The sequence below is a fragment of the Capra hircus genome, chromosome 6, assembly GCF_001704415.2.
Source record: "Capra hircus breed San Clemente chromosome 6, ASM170441v1, whole genome shotgun sequence".
In the NCBI taxonomy this organism is placed as follows: Eukaryota; Metazoa; Chordata; class Mammalia; order Artiodactyla; family Bovidae; genus Capra; species Capra hircus.
The window spans coordinates 105881193-105901260 of NC_030813.1; the positions used below are offsets into that span (position 1 = coordinate 105881193).

The following is a 20068-nucleotide window of genomic DNA, read 5'->3' on the forward strand; positions in this document are numbered from 1 at the left end:
GGATGAGATTTGGAGCTGGACATCTTGAGTTTGCATTTTGATTGTGCTACTTACTATTGGTAGGGTCATAGCAGGTGCTCAAAAAATACTTATGACATAAACAAATGGATTGAGAAACAGTTGAAATTTTTATTCTGGAAAAGTGAGACTTGGTTACTCATACTTCATGGGAACTCATGTGTGGAATAAATGAGTTAATGCATTTCAAGTAATGACTGTTATTGCATACCCACTGTTAGGAAATTATTGCATAATGGAAAATTACTGAGAAAACGGCAATCTACCTTCCTGATGAGGTACACAAATAACTCAAATGCTACAAAAAGTTCCCTGTCGCATCAGAAGACCCAAACAGGTGTTCTTTGGGGTCTTTTCCCATCTTGAAATTTAATCAGGCAGTTTTCTCTAGGAGGAGGCTGGCGTGCTCGCCATCTGGTGGCTACATGTGTAATCAGCAACATCTGCTCGACTGTCATTTTGCTCCTGAGTTTGCGACAAGATGAAACTCACTTCCGCTGCAAAAAGTGTTGCTTCTTGGGAGACCATGTGGTGAGTTGAACATAGCATGGAGGTAGAATCTATTGGACCCGGTTTGATTATCTCCATAATTTATTAGAGTGGAGTCATGAAGTTGTCAACCTCACAGGGGTCTGTGAAGTTAAAGCAAAGCCTCTGGGAGAAGGTCCATATGGTCAAAGCTATGGTTTTTCCAGTAGTTATGTATGGATGTGAGAGCTGGACAATAATGGCTGAGTGCTGAAGAACTGATGGCTTCAGACTTGGTGCTGGAGAAGACTCTTGAGAGTCCCTTGAACTGAAAGGAGATCAAACCAATATATTCACTGGAAGGACTGATGCTGAAACTGAAGCTCCAATACTTTGGCCACCTGATGTGAAGAGCCAACTCATTGGAAAAGACCCTGATGCTGGGAAAGATTGAAGGCAGGCGAAGGGAACAACAGAGGATGAGATAGTTGGTTGAATGGTATCACTGACTCGATAGATGTGAGTTTGAGCAAGCTCTGGGGGATGGTGAAGGACAGGGAAGCCTGGCGTGCAGCAGTCCACGGGGCTGCAAAGAGTCAGACCTGACTGAGCGACTGAACAACAACCGGGAGAAGGAGAAAGTACCGTGAGACTTGTTTGTCCATTTTGGGGCAGGGGTGGTGTGCCTGGTGCCTGTTTATAAGAGCTGGTTGTTAAGTTTTCAGGGTTCTGCAATGCAGGTGTTAAACGCAGCCATTATGAAAAAAAATTATGTAAATGTACACTGAAGTTATGAAAAAGGTAGCATTTGCCCGAAACTCACGACTTCCTGATTATTCTACCCCATCTGTCTATGCTGTTGATGTTCTTCACCTCTATCGTGTCTATGGTGGAAATCACTAAAATATGGCATGTCTTCCCATCTTCCTGTTCAGTGGTCCTGAAATCTGCCATAGCGGAAGTATTTGCACCGTAGGAACTGACGGAAGCTACAAATCAGGGTTTGCTCTATTGTTTGGTATTTTCATCTGTGATTTAAACGGTTGGACAAGAAGATAGACATTCAAGAATTTGTTTCTTGATGGAAGGGATGATGACGCAGATGAGATTTTTGAAATCATACAAGTTGGGTTCTAATCTCACTCCTCCCTGCCATCACTGACTGAGTAATCTTGGGCAAATTATTTAAATGTTCCGGGCTTGTTTTCATGTCTATAAAGCACAGATTATGAAGTGTAGTTCCTTGGATGGTTGGGAGTAAATAAAATACACTTGTTTTCAATTAGCTCCTAGTCAGTTTGTGTTAAATATATGCAATAATCTTTGTTTATGAAATATGGTCATGACAATCAACACTTTTGGAAACAAAGCATCAGTGTAATGTTATGTAATTAAAACATAGACTCTGGAAAAAACTGGATAAAACCTGGCCTCTTTGCAGTATTTATGATGTCTAAGAGTTTTATAATATTAATACATGAAAGTGAACCACTGGAATTTCATGCCCTCATGATTAATTATAGAAGCATCCAAAGAAGAAAAGATCCAAGTGGCTAGTGTATATTTCATAAGGCTTATTCTGAGAAACCTTTTTGAGTTTCTTGAGAAAGTCTATGGAAACTTTCAGAAATTAATTTCAGCAGTAAATTGCTGACACCACTCTTGGGGTTGAGTGGGGAGGGATTAAGTTAGGCAAAGCCTGGGATGTGGGAGGGACCTGCTGACTTTAACAGCTCCTCAAGTAATGTTCGAAAGTGCAATTTCTTAGGAACTTCTATGTCAACAGCTGCACCCTGGGGCTTAGTAATGGGTGTTGGATAGAAGTCTCTTTCTAAACAAGCCTGGGAGACATCTCTTTGGCAGACCTCAGTGTCTCAGGGAGTGGAAGCAAGGTGGGTAGGCAGGGTGAAGGGAAGGACCAAGGCTTCAGAGGCGATGGGGTGGGTGAGCAGTGGAGTGGGTGGGTTTGTATGTATGAACCATATCCATGGATTCACAAAATGCTAGGGGCCATTGTATTCTACCGTATTTCTACAGATGGGATATTAAGGACGCATGCGTGTGCACACGCACGCGTGTGTGTGCGCACGCGCGCGCGTGTGTGCTCAATCACCTGATCGTGTCCTACTCTTCACGACCCCATGGAGCCTGCCAGGCTCCTCTGTCCTTGGAATTTTCTAGGCAAGAATACTGGAGTGGGTTGCCATTTCCTACTCCAGGGGATCTTCCCAACCCAGGGATCAAACCTGCATCTCTTGCGTCTCCTGCATTGGCAGGTGGATTCTTTACCACTGTGCCACCTGGGAAGCCCCAGGAAAATCATTTGCCTAGATTGATAACTGAGCAGGACCTTATGGGACCTTCCATCATATCCTCTGCTTTAGCTCCTCTCTGAAGGCCCTGGATAGCAGTATCTGATGCATGTTTCCTGAGTTGTTTTATCGATGCTAAAACCCCCACCAAAGAGAAGATGTTAACTGCTTGATGATCATGAGCACAGCCTCAGGCTTCATCAGGACTGATGATGTGAACCCTTGCGACACCACCCTGTTCCCTCAGGTACCCTGTCGCCCACCTCCCTCACCTGGCTTTTGAAAATGCTTTGCCAAAACCCTTCGGGGAGCTCAGGCTTTTTTAGATCGTGAGCCGCCCAGCTCCTTTCATGGCCCTGCAATAAACCTTTCTCTGCTCCAAACACCACCATTTCAGTTTGTGAGGCCTCACTGTGCATTGGGCACATGAACTTTCACTAACAAGTTCACATCGCAAACAGAGATGGCTCCAGCAGCAGGTGGGTTTCTTGGCTTGCCTCTTGCAGGCCCTCACATAATGGGAACTCGTGGCTAAGCATCACAGGCTGATCTCTCGGTGGTCCTGTGACCCCCGACAATGTTTATACACTTTTATTAACATGGGTTAATTTTTACAGTTACTGTAGGGTTTACTATGCATCCACTATGTGCTCCGCACGGCGCTATGTGTTAGCTGCGGGGAAAACAACGTCCAGTCAAGTTTGATCTTTAAGGTTAAGGAATTTATTTTTATATTCATCAGTAACAGATTTACTGTGTTTGCTCAGCAAGGGGCAAACTAGATCAAGCAAGGTTTCAGCCTACACAGAGAGGCAGAGAGATATTCCAGGGCGGGGAGAAGGGCAAGAATAAGTGAGGGAGGAAAGAGTTGTGGAAGTCATTAGTTCGGTCCAGTATCCCTTGGTCGAGGGTCCATCATGTGTCAACAACTGTGCTATAGAATTTGCATCAGTTAGTACCTTAGGAGAGACAGGTATCTGATAACGTGGGAGCATTTCCTCCCTTTCAGAGGTATGGGAACTTCGAGAGGCTAAGTTCTTTGTAAAAGAAAAGTCGTAAAACTGGGATTTGAACCCAGGGATCCTTGTCCCCAGATCCAGCCTTCATGCAACCACATTTTGGCTGCTGCTGCATTTCAGACATAATATTTAACTTTCCCTGAGGTCCCTGTCTCCTGCCTCAGCTCTATGTGCCCTGCTATGTGAATCAGTCCTAGGACTCACAGTTCTCCTGTTGGGGCACAATTACGGATTGCAGAGGCCTGACCAGACTGTGGGCTCCTCGCGGTCCAAGGTCTTCTGTGCCCCGGCGCAAAGTGATTTTGGATAAAGTGCACGTCTACCCTGGCAGTTATCACATGGCGTTGTAACTGCCTTGTGGCTTCCCTATTGCTCTCTGTTGAAATGTGTGTTTGTTACATGAGCGGTTATCTAACACTTTTCTTTTTCTCTGTGTGACAGTGAGACAAAATATTGTCCTATAGTTCAACGTCTATAACATTACAACATGTATAACATTAGCTTTGAACTGATCTTGTATCAATGTGTCTATCACTTTTTTTTTTTTTTTTTTTTTGCGCCTGAACAGGAACATGACTTCTATTACTTTTGAGCCACTGTTTGTGTCTGAAATAAACTTAAATCGAAAATGGTGGTAGGAGGATAATCTTACATTTATTTCTGACTGTTTCTAGGTCTGTGGCCTAAAGCTGCAATTTTTGTTAAGGATATAATCTGCTGCTGCTTGCTGCTAAGTCGCTTCAGTCGTGTCTGACTCTGTGTGACCCCAGAGATGGCAGCTTACCAGGCTCTTCTGTCCTTGGGATTCTCCAGGCAAGAACACTGGAGTGGGTTGCCATTTCCTTCTCCAATGCATGAGAGTGAAAAGTGAAAGTGAAGTTGCTAAATTGTATAATCTACAGGAAGGCAAATTCCGTCCTTTTTGTGGTGTTTTGTGTCGCCGTGTTCTGCCACTAGAGGGCAGTATCATCCATCAGTTCCTGTCTTTTGCGCTAAAACCTTGCATGCCGCTGCTACTGCCAAGCCGCTTCAGTCGTGTCCGACTCTGTGCGACCCCACAGACGGCAGCCCACCACGCTCCTCCGTCTACAGGATTCTCCAGGCAAGAATACTGGAGTGGGTTGCCATTTCCTTCTCCAATGCATGCATGCAGGCTAAGTCGCTTCAGTCGTGTCCGACTCTGTGCGACTCTATGGACAGCAGCCCACCAGGCTCCTCCGTCTACAGGATTCTACAGGCAAGAATACTGGAGTGGGCTGCCATTTCCTTCTCCGAAAACCTTGCATAGATTGTCCTAAGTGCTGTGCTGAGTCACTTCAGCTGTGTCCAACCCTGCGCATCCCCGTGGACTGTAGCCTTTCAGGCTCCTCTGTCCATGGGATTCTCCAGGCAAGAATACTGGAGTTCAGTGAGTGTGAAATCATTTAGGGAGTTTGCAGAAAAAAATTCTAGATACTAGCAAATATAGTTCAGTTCAGTTCAGTCGCTCAGTCGTGTCCGACTCTTTGCGACCCCATGAATCTCAGAATGCCAGGCCTCCTTGTCCATCACCAACTCCCGTAGTTCACTCAGACTCACGTCCATCGAGTCCGTGATGCCATCCAGCCATCTCATCCTCGGTCATCCCCTTTTCCTCCTGCCCCATATCCCTTCCAGCATCAGAGTCTTTTCCAATGAGTCATCTCTTCGCATGAGGTGGCCAAAGTACTGGAACTTCAGCTTTAGCATCATTCTTTCCAAAGAAACCCCAGGGCTGATCTCCCTGGAAACACTACCATATTGACAAAAAACTGGGCTCTGGTCTAGGCTTGGACTGCTTGCTCTGTGACCTATGTGAGCCCCTTCTTTTGCGAAGCCTCTTGGCATAAGATAAGGGGGTTGATTCAGATTAACTCAAAACTCTTTGGCATCTAAATTTGATAAAAAGCAAACTGGTAGAAAGGTCTTATGATGGCATTACATGGAATTCTATTGTACTTCTTTTTAACCAAGCTCATGTTTCTGGATATACAGGTTCAGCCACCTGTATGTAATTCCCTCTTTCTTTTCATGGATAGTTTATCGTATTTTGTTATAAATTCATTCTTATATATGAGGTGCTTTTCCCCTTTAAGGAAGTTGGTTTAGAGTTTGTGCTTGGTTCATATGGAAGGCAAAGAGAAACTCATTTGAGCCTCCTTTCTGCTCAGCGTTAAGAAGCTCAGCCACTTAGAGTTGATCCATGTTGCTGTGCAGCAGAAACCAACACAACATTGTAAAGCAATTATCCTCCAATTTAAAAAAAGAAAAAAAGAGAGAGAGATGCTAAGCCACACCACTTTTGAATGTTACAGCTATCCTCATCTAAAAAAGAGAGAGTTTCTTCTGCACTGATGGTTCATGCTAATTAATGGTTCATCACAACCCCCTGAGAAGGGAATGGTTACCCACTCCAGTATTTGTGCCTGGAAAAGTCCAGGGGCAGAGCAGCTTGGTGGGGTTCAGTCCATGGGGTCACAAAGGGTCAAACACGACTAAGCGACTAACACTTTCAAAACCAACTTACACTGTATGAATACTTTGCCTCCAAATAAACTTTTATCCATTTTTAGGAGTGAATAAAAGAAGCCAAGCTTCAGGGAAGATATCTGACAGTTTCCAGATAATGTCAGAATATGATTTCAAGAAAAATAATATGAAATGTACATTAACATAAATCTATAACTGCTCAACTTGATGAAAAATATTACCATAAAACTCTGCCATGGCTGAACCACCCAATATGTTTTTCTTGATGACATTTTGTGAGAATGAATAAATTATCTGAGAATGTGTTTGCATCAAACATACAGAATTTTGTAATAAACACATAAATCATTCAAGCATTTTCCAGAAAGATGCCTGATCCAAAAAATGAGGATATTCATATTACTTTTCTCCCTTCCAGCTTCTTTCTCAGTACAGTCCCTTAGAGCTCTGGATAGTAATACAAAACCATCAATTATGGAAGTGTAGGAAGAGAAGACACAAAGAAAATTACTCTCACTGAAGAAGTTTTCCATGCAACTTACAAGCTGAACTTCTGTGAGCTTTGTTTTCACTGAGGTTCCCTCTGCAGTTTACACCGGGGTCTGCTTTTAAAAGGGGCTTCCCAGGTGGTGCTAGTGGTAAAGAGCTCACCTGCCAATGCAGGAGACGTTAAGAGGCATGGATTCGATCCCCGGGTTGGGAAGATCCTCTGGAGGAGGGCATGGCAACCCACTCCAGTATTCTTGCCTGGAGAATCCCATGGACAGAGGAGCCTGGCGGGCTACAGCCCATGGGGTAATAAAGAGTTGGATATGACTGAAGTGACTTAGCATGCATGTACTAGTTTTACAAAAACAGCTATATTTTTCGGCCATGGTACCTGGATGCCAGCCATCATCCCCTATAAAACTGGCAGGACTAATTTAACTCTGAAAGATGTGTTCTTCTTGTACTCCTTGAGGAATTGCTTTACTCTTTTCTCACCTGGGGCAATTAATGCTTTTTCACATGAAAAAGCAGGCTCTTCCTTTTTGCATAGACTACTGGGAAGATTGAGGCAAACTAGTAGTTTAATTTTAATAGAATGGAATGATTTGTGCCTTACGATCCCGAATTTCATATTTACCTTTGTCTGTCTCTATATTTCCTATGATTTAAAACTTTTTCTGCTATACCACGCAAGCTTTTGTTAACTACTCCAACAGTTGAGAGCTAAGGTGAAGTATAAATAAATAGATGAATGAGTTGTGATTTATGATTTATAATGAGAAATGTATATTTAGTCTTCATCTCTGTGTCTGGCACAGAACTCCTAAATCCGTTGGAATTTCCTAAGTGATGAGAGCTATCTAAGCATCTTTTGTTATGTTAAGGAGATGACTTTTAGATCCTACCTAAGGATGGGGGCCGGCAGCCAGTGGAGCTGACCTTGTGATTGGAGGGTTGAAACTTACAGTCCCCCAAATCTAAACCTACCCCTACTTCTAGGAAGGGGGAGTGGCTTGAGATTGAGTTCAGTCGCCAACGGCCAATGATGTAATCAGCCGTGCCTACATAATGAAGCCTCCACAAACTCCCAAGAGTTTGGAGCTTCCAGGTCGGTGAACACACAGAGATTCAAGAACCATGGAAGCTCCCCGCCTTTTCCCAATGCCTCCCTTCTGTGTCACTTCCATCTGACTGTTCCTGGGTTACATCCTTTTAATGATACATTGGCGATTTAGTAAGTAAGATGTTTCTTTGAGTTATGTGAGCCACTCTAACAAAGTAATTGAACCCACGGAAGGGGTGGATGGAGCCTTTAATCTATAGAGGCACAGGTGACAACCGGTTCATGACAGCATCTGCCGTGGTGGTGAGGTGCAGTCTGGTAGGACCGAACGCTTAACTTGTTCATCTGATGCTGCCTCTGGGTGGACAGTGCCAGAACTTGATGGAATTGTAGGACACCCAGCTGGTGTCCAGAGAATTGCTTGATGACGTGTGGGTGGGAGAACTGTCCCCTATGCATGTTGGAGTTGGTATTAGAACCATCTGGATTGTCACACAGACGTATTAATATATGTAGAATGGTGGTCAAAGAAGATTCTGCCATCAAAGAAATGAAGCTTCATGTCTACAGTGAACTATTAGAAAAGGAGAAGAATTGTGAAACCCATTTCTTACCTTTCTCCCCAGGACTCAGGGCTTCCCTTGTGGCTCAGCTGGTAAAGAGTCTGCCTGTGATACGGGAGATCTGGGTTCGATCCCTGGGAAGATCCCCTGGAGAAGGAAAAGGCTACCCACTCCAGTATTCTGGCCTGGAGAATTCCATGGACTGTATAGTCCATGGGATTGCAAAGAGTCGGACACGACTGAACGACTTTCACTTTCACTTTCCAGGACTCATTTCTCCATAAATGGCTATGAAGGTTCTATTATGACTTAGGACCTCTGTATATATCAAATGATTATGGTCTGCTTTGGGGTCCCTCTGTGCTCTGGGCCCCTTCTCTGTCAGGCAGGAAAAAACTGCTATACAATTCATGCGGTCTTCTAAGGGCTAGCGATACTAGTACATCAGTTACTGAAGGAACGCTCTAAATCAAGGGCTGTGTACATCAAAGGCATGTCCATGTTCTTGGACTCAACAGGAATAGGAAAGCTTCCCTCTTTGGGACGGTTTAAAGGGGTCAGTCATGGCAACCCACTCCAGTATTCTTGCCTGGTGAATTCCATGGACTGTAGCTTATCAGGCTGCAGGCTACAGTCCATGGGATCGCAAAGAGTCGGACACGACTGAGCGACTTCACTTCACTTCACTTCACTTCAGAGGGCAGATAGACAGGGATCAGTCAGGCTATGGAAGATGGAGAGGAGAGATGGGGCAGGGAGCAGCCCTTGTCCCCTGGTTCTGCTTATGCAGTTCAACTGAAGCGTCATAAAAGCCCTGGCGACTTCACATTTCAAGAGGAGGAAAGTAAAGGCTCAGAAAGGTTAGGAGCCTCACTTAAGGTCACGCAGCGAGGGCGTGGCAGAGCCAGGGCGTCAGCCGCTCTCCTTGCTCCCTCCGCCTCGCTTCCCTTTGTGGGCATCTTCTCTTGTGCCTCCAGGTCCACTGTTTGTCTGGTCCACTCTGCTCCACCTACTCTCAATCCTCCGGGACCAGCCAGCACAGGAAAACTGGCCCTGTGGTTTCTGGTTGGGTTTGGCCACTGGGAAGTCCCAGCAGGAGACAAGAGGGAGTTTGGAGAGGGAGGCTGGGGCGTGTATTCCACTCATTCCCACCCTGGGAGGAAAGGGAGGAAAGTGAAGTCGCTTAGTTGTGTCTGACTCTTTGAGACCCCATGGACTGTAGCTTCCCAGGCTCCTCTGTCCATGGGATTTTCCAGGCAAGAGTACTGGAGTGGGGTGCCATTGCCTTCTCCAGGTGATCTTCTGACCCAGGGATCGAACCTGGATCTCCTGGCGCTTAACTGTCTGAGCCACCAGGGAAGTCCCTGTGGGCTGGCGATGTCCCTCCTCTCAAGGTGCTGAGCGCCTCCTTGTTTGCTGCGGCCATCCTCTCATCTCTGGGTTTAGGAGTGGTAATGATGCCACTGCTATAGGCCCTCGGGCCCGCATCGTCCCACATTCTTCCCCAACACCTCACGTACCTTAGTAAACAGCTCCTTTATAAATAAACCTCTTTAAATGATCCTAAGGCTGTATAATGTCACCCTGCTTATTTAACTTCTATGCAGAGTACATCATGAGAAACGCTGGACTGGAAGAAGCACAAGCTGGAATCAAGATCGCCGGGAGAAATATCAATAACCTCAGATATGCAGATGACACCACCCTTATGGCAGAAAGTGAAGAGGAGCTAAAAAGCCTCTTGATGAAAGTGAAAGAGGAGAGTGAAAAAGTTGGCTTAAAGCTCAACATTCAGAAAACGAAGATCATGGCATCCGGTCCCAACACTTCATGGCAAATAGATGGGGAAACTGTGGAAACAGTGTCAGACTTTATTTTTTGGGCTCCAAAATCACTGCAGATGGTGATTGCAGCCATGAAATTAAAAGACGCTTACTCCTTGGAAGAAAAGTTATGACCAACCTAGATAGTATATTCAAAAGCAGAGACATTACTTTGCCAACAAAGGTCCATCTAGTCAAGGCTATGGTTTTTCCTGTGGTCATGTATGGATGTGAGAGTTGGACTGTGAAGAAGGCTGAGCGCCGAAGAATTGATGCTTTTGAAGTGTGGTGTTGGAGAAGACTCTTGAGAGTCCCTTGGACTGCAAGGAGATCCAACCAGTCCATTCTGAAGGAGATCAGCCCTGGGATTTCCTTGGAAGGAAAGATGCTAAAGCTGAAACTCCAGTACTTTGGCCACCTCATGCGAAGAGTTGACTCATTGGAAAATACTCTGATGCTGGGAGAGATTGGGGGCAGGAGGAGAAGGGGACGACCGAGGATGAGATGGCTGGATGGCATCACGGACTCGATGGACGTGAGTCTGAGTGAACTCCGGGAGATGGTGATGGACAGGGAGGCCTGGTGTGCTGCGACTCATGGGGTCGCAAAGAGTCGGACGCGACTGAGCGACTGAACTGAACTGAATTTGGGCGTGCCATCTCCTCCCTCTTAGGACTCTTAACGAATACACTTTCCCATTAATGAAAATTTGATGTTAGTAATATGTTATAGAATATAGCATAAGACACATAAAAGATGAATTTGATATGTTTCAGTTACTAGGAAACGTAGATCATGGGGCTGTCATCTTTTCCAAGTGGACATTGTAGAAAGAAGAAGGGGACACTGGGGAAAGTGATGACAGAAGCTATAATGTATAGGATTCGATTAAATTTCTGTGGCTGCCCTCCGCCTGTGCTTCCAGCACTACTGAAATTGATTGTTTCCTTTCAGTTTCTTACCTGTATCTTCATCTCCAAATTGAGTTGCTTTGCCTAAAGCTTTAAAATCTGTTTTCATATTAATTAATCAACATTTTAGAATTAGATGTCTATCTTTCAATTTTACAAGGGTATGCTTAGAGAAATAACTTAGCTATGTATTTGAGGCAAGAAATCTATGTTTCAAAACAATTTCTTTCCAGATTGTACAACATGGAATATGACTTTTCACAGTCAACTTCCTCATTAGTACGGTAAGGTGGTAAAAAGGCAGAAAATGTGAGTCTTTCCAAAATTAGAAAACCTTATTAGATGAAGGTTAATTTAATAGATAACCTCATTGAGAAAAATCTAAAAATATACAGATATATTTCAAACTTCGTGATTTGACTTTACCTTTATCATGTTTTCTGATATCCTTGGAAATGGGTTTTTCCACCTGTAGAAGACAATGAATTACAATTATCTCTTAAACTGTGACTATTTTTTTCATGACCTGCCACTCAGTATGGACTCATCACTTAGGTTATGAGTCCAGGACTCATCATTCTTACAGATCACCCTGTGTGCATGGCTGGCAACTACTCAACGTGTGTAAACACCACCATGCCAGTGATGAGTGTAGGGGCCTCAGGTGGTAATTTGGCATAAAAAATATTTGGTCTGAGAATCAATCCTGCCTCTTATTGCTGTGAAACTTTGGAAAGGCATTTACCATATTAGGAGCCTTCGATTTTTTTTTTCATCTTTTTTAATAGGGAAAATTTTGTTCATGTCAATTCATGTCATTGAGTTATTGTGAAGATCAATATACATGATCAAGTCCATGACAGGGATTGAGCAGGCAGATCAAAGTGTAGCCTCATGTAAATGCCCTTGTTGGGATTTCACCTTCATCATGTGCTGGCTATGAGAAGGTGGCCATTTAACTTTCTAAACTTCAGTTTCCTCAGCTGTGAAATGGGGGTAATAGAACTGATACTTCACCAGGCTGGCAGAACTACCTGAGATAGGCTGTGAGCCTAGAACAGGAAATAACACCAATCAAGCTGAAGAATTGTGAGCTGTCTTTGTTGATTGTATTAAAGACACTGATAGGACTTCCCTGGTGGTCCAGTGGTCAAGACTCTATCTTCCAGTGCAGGGGGTGTGGGTTTGATCCCTGGTAGAGGATCAGATCTCACATGCCTCATGGCCATAACACAGAAGCAATACCGTAACAAACTCAATAAAGACTCAGAAAAGAGGCCCACATAATAAAAAGAGAAATCACCACTTAAAAAAGCTAAAGGCAGAGTTGAACTCTTAAGGGCTTGCTGAATAATCTTTAGATATGAGGGTGAAGGAGGTGATGTGTGTTAGTAGCTCAATCTTGTCTGACTCTTTGTGACCCCAGGGACTGTAGCCTGCTAGGCTCCTCTGTCCATGGGATTCTCCAGGCAAGAATACTGGAGTGGATTGCCATTCTCTTCTCTAGAGGATCTTCCCGAACAAGGGATTGAGCCCAGGTCTCCTATACTGCGGGCGCATTCTTTACCATTTGAGCTACAGGGAATCCTGAAGAAGGTGATGGAGACATGCTAATGATGCCCAATGCCTTGGAAAGCCTTTAAGCCTAGGTGAGTATTGGGGTCTATGATGTTTATTTTTATGTGTCAAATTCACAGGGTCACAGGGTATCCAGATATTTGGTGAAACCTTATTTCTGGGTGTGTCTGTGAAAATGATTCTGGATGCGATTATAATTTGGATCAGTGGACTGAGTAAGGCCGATTGCCTTCTGCAAAGCCAGTAGGCATCTTTCAGTCCATGGAGGGCCTGAATAAAATAAAAAGGGAGGGAAAAGGAGAATTTGCTCTCTCTGCCTGACTGTTGACTCGGGTCATTGCTCTTCTCCTGCCCTTGATGACTGAGATTTACATCACTGGTTCTCTTCGTGCTCATGCCTTTAGACTTGAGCTGGAAGTTAGAGGCCACCGGCATTCCTGGTTTTCAGCTTTCCGGTGGCAGATTGTGGAACTTGAGCCTCCATAATCACTAATTTATTTATATGTATATGTCTATATGCCTTATGTCTCAAGCTTTCTATCCTATCTATCTATCCATCTGTGTACCTATTTTATCAATCTACTGGGGGCTTTCCAGGTGTCTCAGTAGTAAAGAACCCACCCACAATGCGGGAGACAGGAGATGGGGGCTCGCTCCCTGGGTGGGAAGATACCCTGGGGAAGGAAATAGCAACCTGGGAAATAGCATTCTTGCCTGGGAAATCCCATGGACAGAGAATCCTTGTGGGATACAGTCCAGAAAGTCACAAAGAGTCAGACATGATTGAGTATACACACATCCATCTATTAGTATCTATCTATTACCTATCTACCTATTGCTTATGCTTCTAGAGAACCCTGACTAATACAGAGTTTTTGCAGGATACTTTATTGGTGCCAAGTTGAGGTGGTCAAGGTGAAGGGGAGGGAGGGTCATTGAACCCCCTGTTACCTGTTAGGTCTTGATGTTCAAAGTCCACCTGTTTTCCTCTGTGGAACACTGGACCACATAATTCTGCCTACACATGATGTGGCTCTTCTGCTGGTCAATATACTTGCTGCTGGTCAAGCATCAAGTATGGTTTCGGTTTTGTTATTGCTGTGGCTTCCTTCATCACACCCTCAGCTTCCAGTTCCTCCAGGGAGACCCCAGGGAGGCTGGTGTGCTGGAGGGCTTCTGTTAAGTTCTTGTTGCATCCTCAGCTTTCAATCTTCCCTGTGCACCTGCCAATGCTCTGCCTACCTCCCACTGCTAGCCTGGAGCAGGGGAGAGTCTTGCTGGGCCAAGACCATGATTAGGGGGTTAGGGATCAGGCTTCCTTAGTGCCTGCTATTCTCCTCTTTGCTGGCCAAATTCTATTTTTAAAAATTAATTAATTTTTAAGTGAAGTATCAATCTTAAAGGATATCAACCTTGAATACTCATTGGAAGGACTGATGTTGAAGCTGAAGCTCTAATACTTTGGCCACCTGATGCGAAGTGCTGACTCACAGGAAAAAACCCTGATGCTGGGAAAGATTGAAGGTAGGAGGAGAAGGGGATGACAGAGGATGAGATGGTTGGAAGGCATCACCAATTCAATGGACATGAATTGGGCAAACTCTGGGAGATGGTGAAGGACAGGGAAACTTGGCGTGCTGCAGTCCATGGGGTTGCAAAGAGTTGGACACGACTGAGCGACTGAACAACAATAGCAATAGGTAATTTACAATGCTGTGCCAATCTCTGCTGTATGGCAAAGACTCAGTTACACACCTATATGCATTCTGTTTCAGTATTCCTTTCCATTCTGGTTTATAACAGGAAAGAAAGTGAAGTCGCTCAGTCGTGTCTGACTCTTTGCGACCCCATGGAGTGTAGCCTACCAGACTCCTCCGTGCATGGGTTTTTCCAGGCAAGAATACTAGAGTGGGTTGCCATTTCCTTCCCCAGGAGATCTTCCTGACCCAGGGATTGAACCCGGGTCTCCCACATTGTAGGCACACGCTTTACCATCTGAGCCACTAGTCCTTATAACAGGATGTTGACTTATTTCCCTGTGCTATACATTAGGACCTTGTTGCTGATCCATTCTAAATGTAATAGCTTGCATCTACCAATCCCAAACTCCCAGTCCATCCCTCTCTCTCCCCTCACCCGCCTTGGCAACCACAAGTCTGATCTCTATGTCTGTGAGTCTATTTCTGTTTTGTAGATAGGTTCATTGTATCCTATTTTAGATTCCACATACAAGTGATATCATATGGTATTTCTCTTTCTCTTTCTGACTTATTTCACTTAGGATGATAACCCCTAGTTGTAGCTGGCCATATTCCATTTTGCATCTTTGGACATTTGGATACATTTGGCTCTTTGGCACAAGAGAGTTTTTTGGCTGCATCTTCTCCAGAGGGACCTACACTTTGATGGTATTGGCATAGGATCCCAGGCCTAGAAGTATTTTATGCCCCTCCCCAGGGCTATTCTCATTTTCTATCAAATACAGATTTTCTAATGTCTACTATATACCTGTAACAATGCTAGATTATGAGGGAACGAAGAATAATAGGTTAGATGCAAAAGGTGGAATCATATGGATGCAGTTCTGAGTTTACAGCATATTACAACACAGGTTTCATTATAACAGAAGTTTTTCAACCTCGGTGCCATTGAGAGTTGGGGCCGGGCAATTTGCTGTGGGAGGCTGCCCTGTGCATCTACAGCGTGCTTACTGGCATTCCTGCCCTCTGCCCACTAGATGTCAGCAGCGTTCCCCAAGTCTTAACAACCAAAAATGTCGCCAGTCATTGCAAATATCCACTAGGGGGCAAAATGTTCCCAGGAGAGAGCCACTGATAACAATGCATTGTGTTACTGGTGTAGAAAACTGCTTTGCATTGCTTCCTGCAGAAGGCTTCTCAGAAGCCTCTGGTTGGCCTAAATGATGCAGCTCCCTGCTCTTTGTATCTTGTGTCACCTCAGTCTTAACACCTTGTACTATTATTTCAAAACTGCCTCCTCCATTAGACTGTGGACACTGGCTCCTTCTTTTTTTCTTTAATCCCCATTGTTGAGCATAGTGCTTTGTACACGGCAAGTGCTCAATAAATGAAACGATGGACAATGGTTTAGTGCTTTAAGATCGTTGTAACCAGTCAAACGGGGCTTCCCAGATGGTGTTAGTGGCAAAGAATCCGTGTGCCAATGCCGGAGACATAATTATAGACCTGGGTCTGATCCCTGAGTCAGGAAGAACCCCTGGAGAAGGGCATGGCAACCCACTCCAGTATTCTTGCCTGGAGAATTCCATGGACAGAGGAGCCGGATGGGCTACAGTCCACAGGGTTGCAAAGAATTAGACACAACTGAAGCGATGTAGCATGCACGCACGCAGTCAGTCTAGGGAATCAACATAAGAACTGGTTCCTGTAAGGACTGTTGAAGATCCAGTTCACAGATAGTTTAATCACCATGTAAATGTGCAAAACTAATTGGAATTAACTCCTGAGAACAAGGTTATAATAATAAAAAAAAGTCTGCTTACCATAAAAACTGGATTATTCAAACATTGGTTATAAAAGCAAAACTCCCTTTTTTATTTGAATTGAGGCCAAGTCCTTATCGAATTAATTTATAAGACAACTTGCCTCCTGGCCAAAACTGTACTCATCTCCCACCTCCTATTTCTCACAAGATTTCACTTGATTTAATATGTTTAAATTTTAGTTCCACTTGTAAAGTGACCTAGCTGAAAGAAGAAATTTGTAACAAAAACTACAAAGATAGTATGAAAGGGTATAAAGTAATAACAATGGGGACTTAAATTCTGGCATAGTCGTTTAAGAAAAATCAAATGAGAATCATCATCTTTTAAGAAAGGATTCTTCTCATGAAGGTTTACTTCCATGCAAAGAGGAATTATCAGTGGTTTTTCGGGAAAGAAAAGCTTAACTTTTTAGGTCAGAATTTTCTACTTTTTATTATCATACAAGAACTTGTGACTTTAGCCTCTGGCCCAGTGACTCTGAAATTCCTATTGTTGCCTCACTATGTTTCGTGCTTTAGAGATGAGGCTCCTGAAATGCCCTCTTCCCTGTCTAACAGTGCTGTGTTGGGCCCTGCCCCAGTTGTACATCTTGGAGATAATTGCAAGTATCCACATGAATGGATGTGAGAGTTAGACTATAAAGAAAGCTGAGTGCTGAAGAATTGATGCTTTTGAACTGTGGTGTTGGAGAAGACTCTTGAGAGTCCCTTGGACTGCAAGGAGATCCAACCAGTCCATCCTAAAGGAGATCAGTCCTGAATATTCATTGGAAGGACTGATGCTAAAGCTGAAGCTCCAGTACTTTGGCCACCTCATGCAAAGAGTTGACCCATTGGAAAAGACCCTGATGCTGGGAGGGATTGGGGGCAGGAGGAGAAGGGGACCACAGAGGATGAGATGGCTGGATGGTATCACTGACTCAATGGATGTGAGTTTGGGTAAACTCCGGGAGTTGGTGATGGACAGGAAGGCCTGGTGGGCTGCAGTCATGGGGTCGCAGAGTTGGACACGACTGAGCAGCTGAACTGGCTGAATATGCCAGCTCTCTAGGACAGACTAGAGAAAGTGTCCATGTGGACAGAGATCAAGCTGGGTCTTTTTGAATTAGGTATTTTCCCCAGGATACGACATCACTGACTCAGTGGACGTGAGTTTGAGCAAGCTCCAGGACGTGGTGAAGGACAGGGGGAGCGTGCTGCCATCCAAGGGGTCACAAAGAGTCAGACAGGACTGAGCAACTGAACAGCTACAACACGATATAAGCCTGGTAGTGGAATTTCCAGGTCACACGGTAGGTAGTTCCATTTTAAGTTTTTCAAGAAAAATCCTCACTGTTCTGCATAGTGGCTGTATCGATTTACATTCCCGCCAACAGTGCAAGAGGGTCCCAGCTTGGTGCCCTGTGGTAGCATTTAGATTGGTGGGATTGGGGTGGGGAGGGGGAGGGGTCTATGTGTACACGGAGCTGATTCACTTAGTCGTACGGCAGAAACTAACACAATGCTGTAAAACAACTATACCCAGTTAAAAAAACAAAGAAATCAAACGGGGGAAAGGAGACTGGGTTTCTTTTCCTGTTAATATTTCAAGCTGTGGAGGTGATTTAGTTGCTAAGTTGTGTCTGACTCTTTGCGACCCCATGGGCTAGAGCCTGCCAGGCTCTTCTGTCCATGGGACTTCCCAGGCAAGAATATTGGAGTGGGTAACCATTTCCTTCTCTGGGGATCTTCCCAACCCAGGAATCGAATCTGGGTCTCCTCCATTGCAGGTGGATTCTTTTTACCAGCTGGGCCACCAGGGAAGCCCTCATATTTCAAGCTAGTCATATATCCAATTTCAGTTCAAATAACTGAGTTTGTTTGTCCATTTCCATTCATGTGCTGTGTGCTGTGCTGAGTCATTTCAGCCATGTCCGACTCTGTGTGACCCCGTGGACTGTAGCCCACCAAGCTCCTCTGTCCATGGGATTCTCCAGGCAAGGCGACTGGAGTGGGTTGCCATGCCCTCCTCCAGGGGATTTTCCAGACCAAGGGACTGAAGCTGAGTCTCCTGTGTCTCCTCACTGATAGGCAGGTTCTTTACCACTAGCACCACCTAGAAGCTCTTCCATCCATGTGACCAGTATCTACTGAGAACCTTTGACATAAAGCCACTGTGCTCGATGCTGGGGCTAAAACAGTCCCTGTGCTCAGGGAGGTGTCATCTGGTGGCTGACTGCTCTGTGCCAGGCACGGTACTCTGTACGGATTATCATGAAAGCTATGAGATTGTATAGCTTAGACTGTAAAGGCTCAGAGAAGGCAAATAACTGGCCCAAAGAGGCAGAGCTCAAAAGTTGGAGCCATTAAAATGAGAATTATAACATTCATCTTGCAAGGTTTTTAAGGATTAAATCCCATTCATTCATTCATTCATTCATTCCCATCTTTCCTGACTGCCTTGCTTTCATTCTATTTTCAAAGCTCATCACTTGATACATCATCTTTGTATCTATTCTTTATCCATTCACATATCATAGGTCTCCACCCACTAGATGTAAGTTTCATGAGAGCAGGGCCTTGGTGGTTTACTGCTGCATACCAGAGTGGATAATTGTGTCTGGTCCATGGCACGCACCCAACATACGTTTCGTAAACGAATTTGTTGAGTGAATGATTAAAATGTGTAGCTTAGTATCTGTGTAAAGAGGAAGTATTCAATATTTCATCCCTTATCTTGCTCTCCCAACCTCTATTGGCTGTGTTCTGTGTGAACGACTTGGTAAAAATTGTAGTTTCCTCTTCTTGTCAATATTTAAAATAAACCCTCTAGTTAAATGAGTAAACCATTTACATAGATAATGCACAAAGATGAATGTGCTATAAATATTTAAGTGTGTTCACAGTCACTAATAAATGTGAAACAAATTTTAAAGAAAGAACAGCAAAATCTCTTTCTCTTTTTTTAAAATTATAATTAAAAAGTAATGCACAGTTTTGGAGAGAATTCTATGAGGTGCAAATTCTAATACAGGGTTTCTGGCGGGGGTGGTAAATTGAAATGATTTTTCAGGGAGAAATTTCACAATATGTACCGAAAGCCTTTAAAATGTTTTCACTCAATGGTTAAATAAAATAATTAAAAACCTTATATGAGGAGTGAAGTATCTGTAAAGATTATGCTTATTGATGCTTGTTTTATGACATGGGAGATAGTTGCATGACTGAAACAAATGTGCAAAGGAGGGAAAACCAGTATATACCATACAACAAAGACTTCCTTACATGAAATACATTAGCATAGAAAATATTGACATGAAATTTACCCAAATGTTATGACTGATAGCCTTGCAACCTCAGGGATGACTAATTTGTATTTTGTGCAATGTTATTAAAAACAAAATATTATATGTGTTTAGAGCACTTACATTTACAAGATATATTCAACAGCTTTTTGAAGTAAGCATGGCAGAGATTGTTACTCCTGTTTGGCCAATGGGTTTTTAAAGAAAGAGGTTCAGAGAGGTTGACCTACAGTTGTCCCTTCATATCTGCCAGGGATTACTTTCAGCACGCTCCTTGAATATCCAAATCTGTGGATGCTCAAGTCTTTCATATGAAATTGCAGAATATTTGTAAATAACCTATGCATATCCTTCTGTAGACAGTGAAACCCTTAATGGCATGGGTTTGAACTGTGTGGGTCTGCTTATACTCAGATTTTTTCATCAAGTACATATTCAGGAACCACAAAATCCTTGGTTGGTTGGATTATCTCTAGATTACTTGTAATATCTAATACAATGTCAGTG

General features: G+C 43.9%; 1 protein-coding gene across 1 annotated transcript in view; it reads right to left on the reverse strand.

The window, feature by feature from the left end:
• CLNK (cytokine dependent hematopoietic cell linker) overlaps positions 1-20068 on the reverse strand; it is a 204081-nt gene that overhangs the window by 58730 nt on the left and 125283 nt on the right. Inside the window, exon 8 of the mRNA XM_018049927.1 lies at positions 11601-11643. Coding sequence (XP_017905416.1) covers positions 11601-11643 — 43 coding nt within the window. The remainder of the gene's footprint in view (positions 1-11600; positions 11644-20068) is intronic.